The sequence below is a fragment of the Syngnathoides biaculeatus genome, chromosome 15 (assembly GCF_019802595.1).
Source record: "Syngnathoides biaculeatus isolate LvHL_M chromosome 15, ASM1980259v1, whole genome shotgun sequence".
Lineage (NCBI taxonomy): Eukaryota > Metazoa > Chordata > Actinopteri > Syngnathiformes > Syngnathidae > Syngnathoides > Syngnathoides biaculeatus.
In genome coordinates, this window is record NC_084654.1 from 21,436,548 (window position 1) to 21,455,362 (window position 18,815).

Genomic DNA, 18,815 nt, shown 5'->3' on the forward strand with positions numbered 1-18,815 from the left:
TTACTCCACTTTTTTTTTTGTAACGAATTAATAAACCTGCGATCGGGAGACAACTAGTAAAATTAATTGGGAAAAAAAAAAAGAAAATCCGAGGCGACCCTCCCCCGCCGCGGCGAGTTTCTACGCCTTGGTTGGTCTCATGAATATTAAGTAGCTGCGGTAGGATACGATAAAACCGGAACTTGTGACGGGACGGGTCACGTTCAGCATCCCGAAACAAGAGGCAACATCGCGCCGGTCTTTCGTCAGACGCCCGGCGGGGACTCGAGAAAGAAGGAAGGAAGAACACAGCATGGCTCTCAGGGGACATCTGCTCAAACTCGCCCGCACTCGGTCGCTCGCGGGCGGCCAGCCGAGCCGAGCCCAGTCGGTGGCGGTGCTGGGCGCTCCCTTCTCACGAGGACAGGTAGATTTTTATTATTATTATTATTTGATAAATGACACCAAATTCAGAAAACCTCACATATATTATCATGAATTTTAGGTGAGAAGAGGCGTGGAACACGGGCCTAAAGTCATCAGGGATGCGGGGCTCATCGAGCGGCTCTCCGGTTTAGGTGAGCGCCGGGATTTACATAACCAGATTGCACCGTTACCTCACCACCGTATTTATTTATAGGCTACACACATACAACACACCCGCGTGGGGCATTTTTCATACGCACACGGACCCTCTCTCTTTTGCAATATCATTTCAACACCGTTTTAATTCGTTTTCATTTCAAATCCGCTGCAATGGCGTGGTCTCCTTTCCACGTGCGCGCACTACGCATGCTCAGAAACTCCAGACAATGAAAGGGCACCCCCATTTCTGTCCCTTCCTTCCTTCCCCGCAGCGAAAGGTGACATGCAGTGTTGCATTTTTTTTTGTGCGAGAAATTTCACTAAATTGCTGTTGAAAGTCAAGTCACACCCCTTCGCACTAACACGTCATAAACGACGATTTACGGCTTTCGAGTTTTGCTTTGTCACAAAGAACATTTTCCGTTTTGTTCTTTCAACTCTCCATCTTCTTAGCAAACCCTTTTAAAGTCATTTATCGGGACAAATGATGTCACGTTTTTCCCTTTGTGTGTATGACGGGGATGAGAATTTCCTGCAGATTTGCAGGGTTTTTTTTTCAACTGAAATTGTCATTTTTGTGAAATGTGTAAATCCGTTGAGAATTTTTTTTTTTTTTTTTTTTGGGGGGGGGGGGGGGCTGTGATCAAGACCGGCAGCCAGCATCTTGTCGGCAAGGCTAGTCGTGAAAAATTAGTCACAGCTGTGATGGCCGAAAACGGCGTTGCTATCCGATTACGGCATTGCTATCTGTTTGCATTAAATTTGGTTTCTATAATAATTACAATATTCTAATTTCCGTCAGCATTTTGGCGGTATTTTCACTCTGATGTTAACATTTCCCAGAGAAGCATTCTGTTTACGACAGCATAGTTATAACTTATAGACATACGTACGCATATATCATCGAGCGGTCTGCACGTTCGCCAGTACAGCGAAAGTCTGGGAGCGAAAATATGAAGATTGTGTCGTGGAAATTGATAAAAACCACGGGGTAAAAAAAAAAAAAAAAACTGTTTCACACTGGCATGGCTTGAAAAAAGCGTAACCGTGCAGAGAGGAACGAAACACGCATCAACATGTCTAACCGAACCCGTACAAAAAGTGGACGTTCCCGGCAAAGTGCTGCGCACTCTTGTGTTCCGATATGATCAATTATGGAAACCGAGGAGCAAAAAATATCCCGGAGCATATCCAAACCAGGAAACACAAAGGTCAATTGGACGTAAATTTCTCAAATATTATATAATTGACAACTGTTAATACCTATCTGTAGCACTGGCCCTGTAGATCATTCATTTTATCGCTCACTTTTATATTTCATTATCTCTCTCATATAAACAAATTACTTGTGTACTTATTTCTGAAGTATAACTTGTAAGTGCAGTAGCTTATTTGATAGAAATTTCACATTTTTATGTCTGAAGTTTGGCAAAATTATTTTGGTTGTTTGGACTCATATTTTAAGTTTTCAAAATATTATGATTGCCCTGGATTTACACTGTTAGTAGTTACAAGGTCACCATTAAACAGTGTGTTTTATTATGAAAAAAAAAAAATTCATATTCAAAGGGGGGGGGGTGAACCCCCATTTGACCCCTCCCCCAAAGGTAGACATTTTCCATGCTTTTCCAAATTGGTTATTGTCATCCCTGGTATTGGGTGCTTTACACACATGTACACACACAATTCATATTCAAACGTATACGATGTGAATTATACAGATATGCGCGACGGAACCGCAGATATCCATAACTACTCCGGTTTCCGATAGCTGCAGCTTGATTCTGCCTAGTCATAGTTCCAGTTATAGCACTCTTATATCTATGTCACTTTTTGGGAAATTGTAAAAAAAAAAAAAGGGCGCTGGCGAATTATGATTGCGTGGCAGGGGTGACTGATACAAAACAAGGTAAAAAAATCAATTTTATCATTCGTGATACGTTACACATATCCATCAAAAATTACACACTTATGCAGGCTTTATTACTCCTACTGTATGGCATTTGTTAATAGTCAATTACTATAAGGGAAATAAAGCAAATTTATAATGTAATAGTGCATATGGTTAGTGAGTTGAATGCTTAAATGAGGGAATGAAAAGTTTTTGGGTTGTCTTGAAAGTGTCTTGAGGTACATCAGACGGAGGGGACAACACAGAGCGCAGTAGCCGCTAGCGCGGTTGCTATAATTACCCTCAAAAGGGAATGCGGCGGCTAAAAGGCCGTGGGAAAAAAACGTCTTGTCGCTTAAAGACGAGCACGCCTGCCGTCTACGTGCTTTTCGGTGCTGTGAACTTGGGACTCGTCGTCATAAAGAAGCAGTTTGGATCGTGACTGACATTATGATTTCGTATTTGGCATCATTGTCAATATGCAGCAAATGGGACACTTGAGAACATTTGTTTCAAAGAAGAATGCCTCAAAAAGGTCACTTAAAAAAAAAAAGTCTTCGTATTTTTATTGGTGGTACAGAATTTTTCAAATATTGAAAAAAATGTAGTTTTGTATTTCCATCCATCCGCCCATCGATTTTCTTTGCCGCTTATCCTCACAAGGGTCACGGGGAGTGGTGGAGCCTATGCCAGCTGTCAACGGGCAGGAGGCGGGGCACACCCTGAACTGGTTGCCAGCCAATCGCAGGGCACATCGAGGCAAACAACCAATCGCACTCACAATCACACCTACGGGCAATTTAGAGCGTCCAATTAAAGTTGCATGTTTTTAGGATGTGGGAGGAAACCGGAGTGCCCACCCGGAGAAAACCCACGCAGGCACGGGGAGGACCAGGATCAAACCTGGGTCCTCAGAACTGTGAGGCCAACGCTTTGCAGCTGCTCCATCGTGCCGCCGAGTTTTGTATTTATAAAATGTAATATTTTTTTTTAAGTATTTGTAATTTATTCAATTTCTATCACAGAAACATTTTTTAAATCATAATGCATGCAGCACTGGGCACCTATTGTGGGTTAACATTTTATTTAAATTTCTTTTTGTTTACATTTATATTGTTTTGATGGCATAGAACTTTCATCAAATCGGATGATGTAGATTTTTTTTTAAATACATTTTTTTTTCAAAAATATTTTTTTCATATTAATCAATGAGGCAGAGGTTACCAGGCATCATGTTTTTTGTTAACAAGGAATTTTTATAATATAGATTTTTTTTATATAAAAAATGTATAATTTTTTATATTAGAATATATTTTTCAAATTACATCTAATATGGGTAGAGCTTTTCTTTGTTGGCATGGATTTAAAAAAAAAAAATTTCCCTCCCCAAAGTCATGCTGTAAACACCAGTTTTGCAAAGCATGTCTGCAAGCAACACAAATCGCGTCAGTCTTCCTGGTCAAAAAAAAAAAAAAAAAAAAAAAAAAAGCTACCTCGTCACGTTGGTTTAGACGCACCCGACATTTACGAGAGTACAGTGGCCAGCAAAAGCCGAGGGCCACTTTGTGAGAACTATTCAGAGCCGCAACCTTGCGTGTCAAAAGGACCGCGTCGGAATTGTCCTCCAGTGTCTATTCCCGTCGTGCCCAGTAAAGGTATCGGGCCAGGTCGTTGCCCTCGGATCGGCTCGGAAAGACTACTCAGCCGTCCGGGCTCGCGTTGCCCTGCGCGAACTCCGGAAAATACGCCGCTTTGGCGTCCAAAATGCCTCGAGTGATGAAACCCAAGCTCTCGAGTCGAGCGGTTGGGCCACTGGTAAGGAATGTACGCTGTCACTTGGACTGCGAGCTGGCAAGAAATGACTCATCAGGCGGGATGGTAGCGACCGCGCGTACATGTTGAGTCAGCGGCAGTCCCGAGATGAATGGAAAAATCCGGAAATGTAGATTGGAATGTAGCACCACTCATCTGTCTAGCGTATGTGGTACGGTGATATCATCATGCCTAATAGTTTATGAAGATAACGCTTTTGCGACCACATCCCCCATCAAAGTAGGAATTCATTGTATAGGTCAAGATGTACGTGACGAATTCCTGCGCGGTGATAAATAGGAACGTTACATAACGGACGTCCGTTTCCCTCGGTTTCAGATTACGCCGTGCACGACTTCGGTGACCTCAGTTTCCACCACCCGGAGATGGACGAACCTTACATGAACGTGAAGTTCCCTCGTACCGTGGGCGGTGCCACGAAGAAGCTGTCGGGCGCCGTGAGCAGGGCGGTGGGTGCCGGCCACACCCTCGTCATGCTGGGTGGGGACCACAGGTAACGAGGGAACTGACCCCAAAAACGTTTCGGCGTCGCCCTGCTACTCCCTGTTTGTAAGACCGCAATTTGTTTCTCAAACAAAGCCTTGGTATTGGATCAGTGGCAGGCCACGCCCAACAGTGTCCTGACCTGTGCGTCATCTGGGTCGACGCTCACGCCGACGTGAACACGCCCTTGTCGTCGCCGTCGGGGAACCTCCACGGCCAGCCGGTGGCGTTCATGCTCAAAGAGCTGCAAGACAAGGTGAGAAACAGTCGAGTTCGCAACCCAAAAGACGAGTCATCCCCGACCGTTCCGCGTGGAACTCACTTGTTTCTGCGCGTCCAAATCAGGTGCCAGATCTCCCGGGGTTCTCTTGGGTGAAGCCGTTCCTCTCCTGCAGGGACCTGGTGTATATCGGACTTCGGGATGTGGACCCCGGCGAGTAGTGAGTATTAGAACAAAGCCTTAAAAGATTGATGGGAGCGATGGGAACACATTTGATGATGTCAAGGTGAAGCTAATGCTAGCTTGCTTTGCTAGCTAATTTTTCCCCATTATGCCCAGTTATCAAAATGGGTATCAGAATCAGATTTAATGGCCAAGTACACTTCAGCGTGTGTTGAATCAGGTCCAAATTTAGTCCAGACAATGAGTACTTTGTGGTTTCCAATGTTTTTTTTGTGCTTCACAGCCACATCTTGAAGAACTTGGGCATCCAATACTTCACCATGAGGGATATCGACAGACTCGGCATCCAGAGGGTCACCGAAGTCGCCTTGGACCATCTGTTGGCAAGGTAACACTCCACACATCCACTGGCTTGATTTAAGGTAATCCATCCAATTTGTTTGCTGAAAACACTTCTCTTCTTCTCGATCAGAAAACAAAGACCCATTCACTTGAGCTTTGACATCGACGCCTTCGACCCGTCTCTGGCTCCCGCGACGGGAACGCCGGTGAATGGAGGGTTGACCTATAGGGAGGGGATCTACATCACAGAGGAAGTCCACAATACAGGTACACGCATACGCTGATCAGCGTCTCTCACATGTGATCAATAACTAGGTCGTGCAGTCACAGACAAGGTCAGGATATAAGTGTCTGAACGCTCCGCTTAAGAGTCTCTGACTCAAGAGATACTCAAGAGTAGCCTGCACCAGTTGAGGCATCTCTGGTTTCTAATCCAGATGCTGTCTGGACATCCCCCTGGAAAGGTGTAAAATGATCATATCCAGCCAGGGCTTGGACATGCTGGAGGACTCAAGAGTGTCCAGGTTTACTCTTAAACATCTAGGAAACACTCCGTGTAACCATCTGAAGTGGCTTTCGTTTTCTAACCCAGATGCCTCGCAGACCTAGGACATGCCGGAGGATTACGTTTAATAGCTAGCGTGTGAATGTAGTGGTCCTCTCAACGCCAGTAAATCTAGAAGTTGTGGTCGTAGAACCTGGTAGTCTGGGACTATGAAATCTGCTTCAATCATGAATCAGACCGACATTGGTTGAAAAGAAATAGACTGTCAGGATACAATTTCATCCAAGAGCAGCTGTGTAGGATCAAGGATGAATTTCGGATGCCTCGCATACCTAGGAAATGCTGGAGGATTACATTTAATAGCTAGCGTGCGAACGTCATGGTCCTCCCACCCCCAGTAGATCTAGAGTTGTGGTTGTATAACCAGGTAGTCTGGGACTAAGAAATGTGCTTCAATCATGAATCAGACCAACATTAGTTGAAACGAATTAAATGGACTGTCAGGCTACAAGGGGATCTAAAACCAGCTGTGTAGGATTAGGGATGAAATTCAGATGCCGCGCAGACCGAAGAAATGCTGGAGGATTACGTTTAATAGCTAGCATGCGAATGTCGTGGTCCTCCTACCCCCAGTAGATCTAGAGGTTGTGGTTGTATAACCAGGTAGTCTGGGACTAAGAAATATGCTTCAATCATGAATCAGACCAACATTAGTTGAAACGAATTAAATGGACTCAGGCTACAAGGGGATCTAAAACCAACTGTGTAGGATTAGGGATGAAATTCAGATGCCGCGCAGACCGAAGAAATGCTGGAGGATTACGTTTAATAGCTAGCATGCGAATGTCGTGGTCCTCCCACCCCCAGTAGATCTAGAAGTTGTGGTCATAGAACCTGGTAGGCTGGGACTAGGAAACCTTCTTCAATCATTAATCAGACCAACATTGGTTGAAAAGAATAGATGGACTGTCAGGATACCAGGTGATCCAAGACCAGCTCAGGTGGCTCGGGGATCAATTTCAGGGGCCTCATCTGGTCAGGTATAAGTCATCCAGGATATACTGGAGGACTGACTCAAAACTAGCGTAAAAATGTGGTGGTTCCCCTTAAGATGCTTTGAACACTTTTCACTTGGCCAGTACGGGGATTCTGTCATCTCACGTAAACTTGCTTTCGATGTGCAGGTCTGCTGTCGGTCATGGACTTGGTGGAAGTGAACCCCGTGGTCGGGGCGACCCGGGCGGCAGTGGAGGCCACCGCCTCCCTGGCCGTGGACGTCATCGCGTCGTCCCTGGGGCAGACGAGAGAAGGCGCCCACGGGGTCATCGACGAGATCCCCTCGACAAAGGAGGACGACGACACAGAGCAGCTCTGCCTCTGAGAGCTCAAAGCGAAAAGCCACGGACTTGTTGCGCCACCCTCGAGCATTCCAAAGTGTTGCATCCAAGAGTGAGGAAAAAAAACAAATCCCAAAGTCGCTAGAGCAAGGGTGTCAAACTCATTTTTGCCCTGGGCCACATTGTAGCGTCCCTCAGAGGGCTATGACTGAAACCATAAAAATCTTTAATCATATTCACATGTGAAATTTATGAACTGGTTTTGGAATCAGAAAAAGGGTAATGGCTTTTTCCAACTATTGTTGATGCTTGGGAACAAAAAAAAAAATACTTGCAATATAACAATTTCTAACAAAAATCATGGAAGTTGCCAACATGAGTTCGCTTCACAGGCCACATAAAATCATGGGGCGGGGCAGATCTGGCCCCCGGGCCTCGACTTTGACACCCGTGCGTACAGTAAATTTTTGGTCCACTCTCTTCATTGTGTTGTATTTCACCGTGGAAAGTATTTGTATGTCTTTTGTCACATAAGGTTTGCCATGTAAAGCCTAGACGTTAATTTAGACGACACACTTTTTAACTTATTTTGCCATTTTATGTAAGAAGGCACGAAGCCTGCTATTTATTGTCTGTTCGGTTTACAAGTATATGAAGATGCCTCAGAGGCGTGATACAAATAAACTTGACGGGGTTTTTGTAGATGAAACTAGAAATCGTCTTTGCACTTCCGGACCGGCTGTGGTTACTGTATTTTCAAGTGTGTGAGTACGACTATGTAACAAAAGCTTTGACTCTTAAAAGGCTTTAAGCTAAATCGTCATATTTCACGATAGCCACTAAACTGACGGTCAGTTACATTCTTGTATTAAAAGAGTTTATTTTCTGGTCTTCCATCTAAGTGATTCGCCGTCTGGGTGGGTTCGACTACCGCGTACAACAGAATTGTTTTTTCCGCAAGGTTCACCCTTAAAACCACCAGTTTTGAAAAATCTCAAGATTATAATCACAGAAAGTGTAATAAAGTAATTAAAATAATTGTTTTGGGGAAGTTACGCAAGGCTGTCTAGAACTGAATGGAATGGGGCCGGGGAAAGAGTTGTCAGGTTCATTCGTAAAATCATCACCTCTAAAGTATAAGATAATCAGCAAGAGAAAATATACTTCAGTTTTTGTTTTGTTTATTGAGTTCAAGAACCACCACCTTTTAAAATCTCAATAAAATCGGTAAGAAATGAGGAAACGGGTGATTATCAAAGTTTTGTTTTCAAGGAGTTCCTCAAAGTTCAATCTTAGAACCCACTTCAGTCTCTAGATCAGAGCTCAGCAACCTTTTTGAGGCTGAACGCTACATACCGATCGTTTGAAGGGCTACGTGACTTGTTTGCGGCAAACTTCAGACTCAGTTCATCACACGTACAGCAAATATTTTTGTTTTATCGTAGTAAATGACATTACAGGTATTTTAAAATTTGAATTCACGTAAGCAATCAAGATTCAGAATTTAAAGCACAAATAACAGTAACAATTTGTGGCCTATGGTATTTTTAGAACATAACTCGCGGGCGCCTTATATGGTCCTCGCGGGCTACCATTGGCCCGCGGGCACCGCGTTGGTGACCCCTGCTCTAGATAAATAAAGAGGAAGCAGGAGATAATTTTCCCCTCCATGGAGTTATGCAGGGTCGGCTACAATCTTCAACATTTATTTAAAAATCTTTTGATATTATTCAACAAAACAGAAAGTGGGTACTTGAACTGTTTTTTTTTTGTAGTAATTCCAATTTTTTTTTTTTTTTTTAATCGCGCATCAACCAAAGCGGATGCCTATAATTGGAAGAAAAAAAAAAAAACACTTATTTCTGAAAAATATGACATTGACAATTGCATCGTCTCGTTTGGTAGCTTGCGACAAGCTACCAAAATTAGCGCTAATTACGGCTCAAGCACTACAAGGTCATGGCGACCGCGCAGTTTAAAAGGGGTAACTGGAGAAATTGTTCCAGTGAAAAAAAACAGATACAGTTAGCGTAGAATTGTGAAATCAACTTTTCTATACACCCTTTTTTGAGCCGCTTATCCTCACAAGGCTCGTGGGAGTACTGAAGCCTACCCCAGTTATCAACAGGCAGGAAGCAGCGTACACTCTGAACTGGTCGCCAGCCAATCGCAGGCACACGGACAGACAACAGTCAGACTAGGGGAAATTTTAGTGTCCAATTAATGGATATTTTTGGGATGTGGAAGGAAATTGGGAGTGCCCGCAGAAAAGCAGGAAGAACGTGCAAAACTCCACACAGGCGGGGGCGGGATTTGAACCCCGGTCATCGGAACTGTGAGGCCAACTCTCTCACCAGTTGCCCCACCCTGCCAAGTTTTCTATACACTGACCAGAAATCAGAAAAATGGGCAACCTGAGCAATGTAAATTGAAAAATTGAAAAACAGTGAACGAAGACAAACAGTGCGCCATCTGCGACTATTGCTAAACGAAGTACCTCGGTTTAACACACCGGTTGCCATAGGCAATGTTCTGGGTCCAGTACCGCCGCCTTCACTGAACATCCTCTCTGGTCCGTAGATGTCCCAAAACCTCCTCCCACAGGGATTTCTCTGTATTAACAGTCCGGTCAAATAGTGCACATTTTATTCTGTGGTTCACGTGGAGAGGAATCCTTATTGAGGGATGGACCTTCAGTGAGACTTCGGAGCCCGGGAGGAGGTCCGGATTTTGTTTAGTTTTTTTTTTTTTTTCCTTCACCCTCATCGTCGAAAGAACTTGAGGTAAACTACGGCGCCAAGAATGGCCAATTCCATGATAATGATGACGGCCAGCAACAGCTTGTTTGTCATGAGCCTGAAACAAGAGTTCAGCAAAACATGTCAGCCAATCATTTGGGTCGCTACAACATGGAAGTGGAATGTCAGAAATCAAACCCGCAATCCCGAACGGCTCAGAAATCTTTTTTTATGCAGTGTTTAACATTTCATTTTTTTGAGTAAGTTTACAAACCCTGTTGGAACATGCGAAATACTGGTTTTGGTAAAATATGACTGATGAGTACCGTAAATCCCGGCCTGCACAGTGCACCTGGTCATAAGCCTTACCCAAGTACATTTGTAAAGGAAATACCATTTGGTACATACATAGGTCGCAGCTGTGGAAAAGCCACAAGTGCCCACATTGAAACACGAGATATTTACAAAGACGGTATATAGAGATTTTAACACTAGCTCGACCGCGCTAACGATAGTGCCGCGGTAGCGCTGCACTAACGCTAGCGCTAATGCTAACACTAGCGCCGCACTAATGCTAACACTAGCACAGCGCTAGCAGGCCCAGTTAAAAAAAAATACACTGGTAAAAATCACCGAGCTAGCACTAACTGGGCCGGACCGGTAAAAGTCACTTCCTCAGCAAAAATATTCCACCAGTGTCATTCTTACCTTTTCCGCTCAAACGCCCCCCTTGCGGCCGTTAGAAAAAAATGCACAAATTAGCCGCATCGCTGCATAAACCGCAGGGTTGAAAGCGTGTGAAAAAAGTTGCGGATTATGGGCCAGAAATTACGGTAAATGGGGACCATCTCACTCGTCTTTATTTCGATGTTTTCTTCACACACACACACTTAAAACAATACACATTAAAATATATATTGTGAGTGAGAGAGAGACAGCTCGAGTGTAAGAGCAATGGATAAAAAAAAAATGGTAAAAATAAAAAAAAAACAACAGCACTAAAAATATAAGTGGGTGGTGCTGTACTGTGTAACTGCGGGCTTAAGGAAGCCAAATCATATATATATTTTTTATGATAATTTAAGAATTTACAACTGAAAAATCATCCATTACTGCTTATGTGGAAGTGTTGACTAAGAATGAAAATCAGTGAGCTGTTCCGAAAGAGATTGTGTTTGCTTTTGGTGGTTCCAATGTTAGACGACATCCGCCACAAACTCAAACTTACCGACGAGACATAGAGCGAAGGATTTTCCGCGTGCGGCTGAGGTTCTCTCCCGTATTCACCAGCTACAAACACACACAAAAAAAAAAAAAAAAAAAAAAAAAAAAAAAACAATTTTAGGTAAAGTAGAGGAGGTGGAATTGCCTCGGGGTCTCGGATCACTCACCCTGTCCCTGGTCCGGTCCAGCTGCTCCCGCTGCTCGCCGAGCTCCTCGATGATGTCGGTGCCGATATGCTCGGTCTCGGCAGCGAGGCGCTGACTCCGCTCGATGCTCTCGCTGGCGTTGTTCAACGACTCGGTACCCTCCAGGAGCAAGGCCCGCTGCGACTGCAAGCGTGTCTGGGCAAGAAGGGGGACGACTAACCAGGCGGAAGCCGTCTTGACCCACACGCGTACACACACGTACCGACAATCGCGCAACATTTGAGCAATTTCCCAACTTATTTTCCGCAAAATAACATCGCAACCTCTCCATTTGAAGAGCTTTATCACCCTCTTGTTGGATTTATACTCATTGACAAAACCGGCAGACCGGCAGACCCACGACGCGCTTTGTTGTGAATTCCTACACCGCCGAAAAAAAAAAAAAAAAAAAAAAATGGAAATAATGCGCGGTGCAAACAGCTGACCCATCCACCCATGTAAAATTATTGTTTTTTTCTCCCTCATTATTGCTTGTTTAAAGTTATTCTGCACTTTTGTTAATAAAAAAAAAAAAGGTTTGCAAGGCTGGGGGCCAAGTTGCTACAAATATGGCAATGTAGTCCCAGCCGAACTTAATCCACTACTAAAGCATACATTTTAAGCAAAAAATAAATATATTTCTATCGTATAGAGTATTTAAACGATACATGTATTTTTACTATGCAGTTTATTATCAGGAAAAGCTAAAAAAATTTTTTTTTTTAGGCTTGGAACGTATTATTTCTTTTTCCATTCACTGTAATGGGAAACATCGATTCGATTTTCAAACAAATAATTCTCGAAGCGTTTTCTGGAACAGACGCAACACTGTACTTTTTTTTTCTACTATCTGTGTATCACAAGTGGCACTTGAGTCTTAGCAGACTTTCAGAATCATTCTTCCAACGCTCTGCGCTACGGCCAACCGATTCTGAACCGTGTTTTCATATTTTGTCTCACACATGCTGAATTTGGTTCTGACACATATGACCTCATGTTTTACACTGTGTTTTGTAAGTCCTATCGCAGGTTGTGACCCGTATTCTACCATGTTACGCGCCAGATTCTATTTTGAAGTGGCCCACGTTCTTCTTACCTTAGTTCCGACCCATATTTTCATGTGTCCTGACATTATGTTTTGCCCCATGATTGCAAACAGGACACGTTCCGATATGTTCTTGCACCAGGCCCGTATCATCCCTACTCGGACCTTTGTTTTCAAATATTTCGACATCTTTTGGCCCATTTTTGCGGTCAAGAACAGAGGATTTACTGTATACAATTTTCACAGTTGTAACAGCCTTCTGAGGAAAAAAAAAAACATGTTGCCCGAAAATTAAAATGAACAACACTTAAAGCTGCCTTTTTTTAATCACACATATTGTGAAGATCTATCAAGATAACGCGAGAAACTGGTGTGTTCACATTCTCTTTAAACTCACGCTTTGTTGATTTTGCGACGAATAGATGCCGCCGTGACTCCCGTCCAACGGCGGCGGGGCTGAGTTCTTAGCGTCCCGCTGCAGCTTGGCAAGGTCACGGTGGTACAGACGCAGCTTGGTCCTCATGGGATTCCGGTAGGAGGGCGGCGCATCGCGCAGCTCCGCTTCCATCCCCTGCAGCTAACGTGAAACAAAGACAGTGGTATTAATTACTAATTTGATCTATAAAAAGTCGATAATGTGCAAAAAATGTTGATCATTCTTTTTCCTCAGTAAAGCCAATGTTTGCGAGTGTGTTTCGAATAAACAAACCCTCACTAGGAGGACAACAGAATTCTAATATTAGCTTTTGAGAAGCTGAATCAAAGGCTTTGGATAATTTTAAAGTCAAACAATAGCTCCAAACAATGAATCGATGATAAAAAAAAAAAACAGTTGTCAATTCATTCAATAACCAAGTAATTGTTAATCAAGTAACTGTTGCAACCCTATGTCATAGTACACAATTTCTAATATTGTGAGCCTCTCGGGCAGCGAGACACAGTTTTTCGATCTTTGCAGCTCTATAATCTTATTAATTTGTGCAGATGATGCTAACAGAGCAGCTTGCATGCTAACATTTCCTAAACAGCCAGGCTAGCTTACAACTTCTTCCGCCTCTTCTTTCCTCTCTTCGAAGACCCTCAACAAACTCTTCTTCTCCTCTGCGGATGAGCAAAAGACAAAGCTTGTGATGATTTCAAATAAGTTGTTGAACTAAAGAATAAATAATTATGTTTTGTTTTGTACCGCCATGGCTCCTCAGCAGCCTCTCCGGCATTAGCTTCAGCTCTTCGTACAGGGACCTGTAGATTTCGTGCAGCTTCTCAAATTCCTCCGACGACATTGTAGTTGATCCAGAATCAACGTCAGCTCCTTTTTGGGGTTCAAACTGGACGCCACAGAACCAGATAAAAGAATTTATAGCGTTGGGCCAAGCATTGAGCAAGACAATTATTTCCGCATGATGGTCCTCGTGATCAAGTGGCAGAAAAAAACGCCAGTTTAAAAATCAAACAGAGTGGCTTGATGTTCTCTTTTTTTTAACTATCAAATAAAACTTGGTCTTACACTCTATATATATTTAGAAATGGGTACGTCAAGGCTAAAAATCTGTGTTCTACCTTTACCTAGCGTCCAAATTAATAAGGCAAACAACTATTAAATGGGCGTTTATTTGAACACCTACAACTGGTGTCATCTGGGTAATGTAGTACAGTAGTATTTTTATTTTTTTTACTACAGTATTTCTTGTTTCGTAACCATGCCATTAAATGCATTTTTTCTTACGCGTTTAAATGTATTACCATATTAAAAATAAAACGTAATTTACCTAGTTATGGCTGTTCATATCATCGCTATATTTTTCCCACAATGACAAATATGTCAAGAGAGAAAAGTCGATTTTTAGTTGAAATATTAGAATAAAGTCGTAATTTTTCACAAAAAAATATGACTTCGACCTCCTAATTTAGCAGGTGTGTTAAGTGTAATTTTACAACTTTCAGTGTAGTCTAATATTTTGTATTACAAATTGGGAATTTTATTTGTCAAAAAACGTTTTATTTTTGCGCTTAAAATCTACTTTAAAAAGAAAAATATTTAGATTTTCAGTGCGTTAACACTGTCGTGAAATCTGAAGTGGCAGACAGGGGAGAACATGCAAAGTCCACACAGGCGGGGTCGGGATTTGAACCCAAGTCCTCAGAACTGCGATGGCAAAAATCTAACCAGTTGCGCCGTTAAAATCAACAAGGCTTAATTGACTGTATACATAATATCTGCATATTTTTTGTTTCCTGAATATACCCGACTATTTGGTTTTCATTTAGTTGAATGCGCTGTTCTGTACACGATGTCCTGTGTATGCTCAATATTTGTGGACGTTGCTCGGTCATTATGAAATTTGACTACAAATACCACGTTGCAATTGGTCCAGTGGTCGCTGGAAGAACTACACATCCCAGGATGCCATTCGCGCAGTATCGCTCGCCTTTTTTTTTCCTTCACATCAGCTGTTGTACCATCAAGCGGCAACGACAGCATCCTTTGATTCCACAGCGATGTTGCTTTTCTTACTCCTCGCCGGAGTCGTTGCGGTGACGTTGTTGGTGGTTTTATTTACGCCTCACATACGGTAAGAAGCCATCTTTTCACGCTTTGACGTGGGCTCTTGTGACAGCACGTATTCGGTCTATGTGACGCATGTTGGCATTAGCATGGCGAATAATAATAATGACGTCGTAACAAATCAAAACCGTAACATTACGTGAACGTTGGTGTTTTTTTTTTTTTTAAATTATTATTGTCTAATTTCACACGATATTGCCCCCCCATAGAAAATCAATGAGATCGATTATAACACGGGGTGGACGTTGGCACGGTTTGGGCCAATCAGGAGGCTGCGCGTGGGCGGGACAGCCTCGCGATTGGTCACGAGGCTACCGCGCTCTGTGGCGTGCTTGCACCACCTGACGTAAAAAATTAACCCTATGCACGTTATTGATCTACATATTTTCACCCCCACCCTCCCCCCCAAAAAATAATAATTGCAAAGACCAAAATCACAACTTTAGCCTCATTACATGAAACACTATATATTTCCTGATGGTGTAGTAGTGGTACACACACCTGACTTGAGTGCGCCAAGCGTGGGATCGATTCCCGCTCACTCATGGTGTCTACGCGCCCTGCGACAGACCGGCGACCAGTTCCGTGTGTAGTCTGCCTTTCGCCCAATGTCGGCTGGGATAGGCTCCGGCACTCCCGCGACCCCTGTGAGGATAAGCGACTTGGAAAATGACACTTTATTCGTAGCTACACAAAATCCAGGCGCATTTTGCAATTTCTCACGGGCGTTACGTCGATGTTTTCCGCAGAAGATACGCGGCGGGAGGAGTGTGCACGTCGTCGACCCGTCTGGATGGGAAGACGGTCCTCATCACCGGGGCCAACACCGGGATCGGGAAGGAGACCGCCCTGGACCTGGCCAGTCGAGGTCACTTTCGGAATATTCTATTCTAGAAAACAACTCATGCTAGCGACTGAAGATGATTTTTCTATTATTTTGACGGGTCAGGGGCTCGGGTGGTGATGGCGTGCCGGGACGTGAACAAGGGCGAGGAGGCGGCGGCCGACATCCGGGCGGCGTACGCCGGGCGCAGGTGGAGGTCCGGGAGCTGGACTTGGCCGACACGTGCTCCATACGGTCTTTCGCGCAGAATTTCCTTCGAGGTAAAAACTCCTGTCAAGTCTCACGACTGATATTTGTCTTCTAATGACCGAACCGAGGGAGCTGGACTTTTCTCGTGTCTTGAGGTTCCACCTTTAATTCTTCAGACTTTACCCATCTTCACATCCTGATCAACAACGCCGGCGTGATGATGTGCCCCTACACCAAAACCAACGACGGCTTCGAGATGCACATCGGCGTCAATCACTTAGGTAAGACCTGCACGGGAATCGCCACCGGATCAGTCTTGGCTTCACGTTTGACGCCGTTTGAAGGTCACTTCCTGCTGACGTCGATGCTGCTGGGCCTGCTGAAGCGTAGCGCCCCGGCGCGAGTGGTGGTGGTCTCGTCGCTGGCGCACAACTTCGGCTGGATCCGGTTCCACGACCTTCACAGCCAGGGGAGCTACAACAGCGGACTGGCTTACTGTCAGAGCAAGCTGGCCAACGTGCTCTTCGCTCGAGAGCTGGCCAAGCGCCTCCAAGGTACAAAACGGCGGGCAAAAATCAAAATTCCCCGTCACGCGCATCAGCGGTGAAACGGCGCTCCGTGCGGGTAACGCTTACCTGGCGACGATCTCCCCCCCCCCCACAGGCAGCAACGTGACGGTGAACTCGGTACACCCCGGCACGGTGAACTCGGACCTGACGCGTCACTCCACGCTGATGATGATCTTCTTCACCGTGTTTTCCGTCTTCCTGAAGACGCCGCGCGAGGGCGCCCAGACCAGCGTCTACTGCGCCGTGGCTGAGGAGCTGGACTCCATCTCGGGGAAACACTTCAGGTACAACAAACTCAATGTCCCTCATTTTTTTTTCCATCGGGGACAAAAAATATAGGCCCGTCAGTATTGTAATATGATCTCGCTACGTTTGTGTTCAAATATCCATTGCTTAAAGGCGTAGATACTCGACTCTGGTCCTTATGCTAGCAGTTAGCGTAGCTTCTACGCTAACTGCTAGCATGTTAAATAGCGTCACACGCTACATATTTAAATTTAGTTGATAAAATACCGTTCTAAAAATATTTACAAAATACATCAAAATAGTTTAAACCATTTTGAAAATAATTGCGGATTTATAAACAAAATATTAAATATGCATGCATAATATATATATATATATTATATTTTTTTTATTAATTAAATTTTTAATGCAATGTTTATTTAATGCAAAACTAAGCAAATTTTAACGACAAACTTAAATTCTGAATAGTTGAATAAAATAATTACTGGTACACATGACAAATTGTATTTATTGAAAATATTACAAAATAAAAAAATGAATTGTTTTCATACATTTTGATGAAATGTCACAATTTTAACTATAAAACTGTTAAATTCACAAACTGTAAATTCAAATAATTATGTTTCTTACATTTTTATAATGAATGAATTTAAATAAAAATGACAAAAAAGTTATTTACTAATTGTACTTTAACATGTAAACGTATTGAAAGAAGGAACACAAAGTGATTACTAAAAGAAAAAAATGATCAAAAGTATTTTTTGAAAGTGTGCAAATGCACTTTTTTTTCTGCATTGCAGTGACTGCACCCCCGCCTTCGTGGCCCCCCAGGGGAGGAGTGAGGAGACCGCCCGGCGTCTGTGGGACGCCAGCTGCGAGCTCCTCGGCATTCAGTGGGACTAAGTGAAGACTTTTATCCGTCATTTCATTAATAAGTGCAGAATTTTTCAAGGAAAAAATGGAAAAAAAAAAAAAAAAAAACCCACCTCATTTTAGTGACAATGTGAAGGCGGGGCAGCTGGATGCATTTCCATACTGTGAGCGGTCCAAGCAGGGTAAAACGACCAGCATCTTTTATCCAATTTATCCGATTTTTTTTTTTTTTTCTCGTCTTGTTTTTAAGCATATTTGCAGCAAAAACTGCTTCACGTGTGTGCCAAAATCTCACAGGGCTTTTGTCCTTACGGTGGACCCAAACAATTAGTAAGCTAAGTGTTGCGAAACAATACATAGAGTAGACGTTGGACGAAAAAATAGATATGTATCTATCTTCCTCGTAGGATGCCGAGAGTTTCCGTGTGCTTTTCTACCAGCGGGGTTGGTTTGCCTTTTTAACCACGCGTAACGTTCACGTGCACAGTTGAATGTTTACATCTCGTGTAAATAAACTCTGATCCATTTGGACCCGGGTCGTTCATTTTAAACGCTCCACTAGATTTACAGTGGATATCAAAGATGGCATGTTTTTGTGATATATATATATATATATATATATATATATTATATATATATAAAAAAAGCAGATCATGATGAATCATTTCAAAACATTTCCCACCATTATGACCCAAATTGACTACATTTTTAATAACAAAACAGCCATAAATTAATGCTGACGCATAAACTTAAATGCTTCCCTTAAATCAACCCGCTAGGTAGCTACACTGACCTTTACTGTGAATATTATTATTTTTTTTATCAATAATGTACCACAACACTGCAGAAATGGCATCTGTAAAGCTGATGTTCACCGTGGCGTTCAAAGACAAATCTGTGCGACAATGTTTTTATTATTCCTCTTAATTATCAAGCAAATCATAAAACAAAAAAAAAAAAAGGGAATCATTTTACCAG

The 18,815-nt window shown here is 43.2% G+C and overlaps 3 protein-coding genes across 4 annotated transcripts; 2 read left to right on the top strand and 1 right to left on the bottom strand.

The window, feature by feature from the left end:
• Positions 1–9: 9 nt before the first annotated feature.
• On the top strand, positions 10–8,249 carry arg2 (arginase 2). 2 transcript variants are annotated; one of them, XM_061844884.1, is made up of 8 exons: positions 10–406; positions 485–557; positions 4,607–4,781; positions 4,868–5,027; positions 5,117–5,211; positions 5,458–5,562; positions 5,647–5,783; positions 7,206–8,249. In XM_061844884.1, the coding sequence occupies exons 1-8, from the start codon at positions 293–295 to the stop codon at positions 7,400–7,402; spliced, it is 1,056 nt and encodes a 351-aa protein (XP_061700868.1). In that variant the 5' UTR covers positions 10–292; the 3' UTR covers positions 7,403–8,249. The 2 variants fall into 2 exon arrangements, with proteins under 2 accessions (XP_061700868.1, XP_061700867.1); XM_061844883.1 differs by lacking the exons at positions 10–406; positions 485–557 and adding exons at positions 1,215–3,214; positions 3,289–3,432.
• Positions 8,250–9,013: 764 nt separating this feature from the next.
• vti1b (vesicle transport through interaction with t-SNAREs 1B) lies at positions 9,014–14,136 on the bottom strand. The gene is made up of 6 exons (XM_061844886.1): positions 13,737–14,136; positions 13,593–13,651; positions 12,948–13,127; positions 11,488–11,661; positions 11,325–11,386; positions 9,014–10,214 (listed from the first exon to the last, which is right to left on the bottom strand). The coding sequence occupies exons 1-6, from the start codon at positions 13,831–13,833 to the stop codon at positions 10,121–10,123; spliced, it is 666 nt and encodes a 221-aa protein (XP_061700870.1). The 5' UTR covers positions 13,834–14,136; the 3' UTR covers positions 9,014–10,120.
• A 778-nt stretch (positions 14,137–14,914) lies between these two features.
• Positions 14,915–18,446, top strand: rdh12 (retinol dehydrogenase 12). The gene is given in 8 exon segments (XM_061844885.1): positions 14,915–15,123; positions 15,866–15,984; positions 16,066–16,143; positions 16,146–16,220; positions 16,326–16,430; positions 16,494–16,703; positions 16,813–17,002; positions 17,765–18,446. Coding segments are annotated over 8 exon segments (954 nt in total). The 5' UTR covers positions 14,915–15,049; the 3' UTR covers positions 17,868–18,446.
• Positions 18,447–18,815: the final 369 nt, after the last annotated feature.

Excerpts from the sequence above, each read along its gene's own strand:
- vti1b (XM_061844886.1), bottom strand. The coding sequence starts at position 13,833 with ATGTCGTCGGAGGAATTTGAGAAGCTGCACGAAATCTACAGGTCCCTG. Across the intron at positions 13,652-13,736 it reads GCTGCTGAGGAGCCATGGCG|AGGAGAAGAAGAGTTTGTTG; the intron begins GTACAAAACAAA and ends GCTCATCCGCAG. Across the intron at positions 13,128-13,592 it reads AAGAAGAGGCGGAAGAAGTT|CTGCAGGGGATGGAAGCGGA; the intron begins GTAAGCTAGCCT and ends GTTTCACGTTAG.
- arg2 (XM_061844883.1), top strand. The coding sequence starts at position 3,142 with ATGCCAGCTGTCAACGGGCAGGAGGCGGGGCACACCCTGAACTGGTTG. Across the intron at positions 3,433-4,606 it reads GAGTTTTGTATTTATAAAAT|ATTACGCCGTGCACGACTTC; the intron begins GTAATATTTTTT and ends CCTCGGTTTCAG. Across the intron at positions 5,784-7,205 it reads AGAGGAAGTCCACAATACAG|GTCTGCTGTCGGTCATGGAC; the intron begins GTACACGCATAC and ends TTCGATGTGCAG.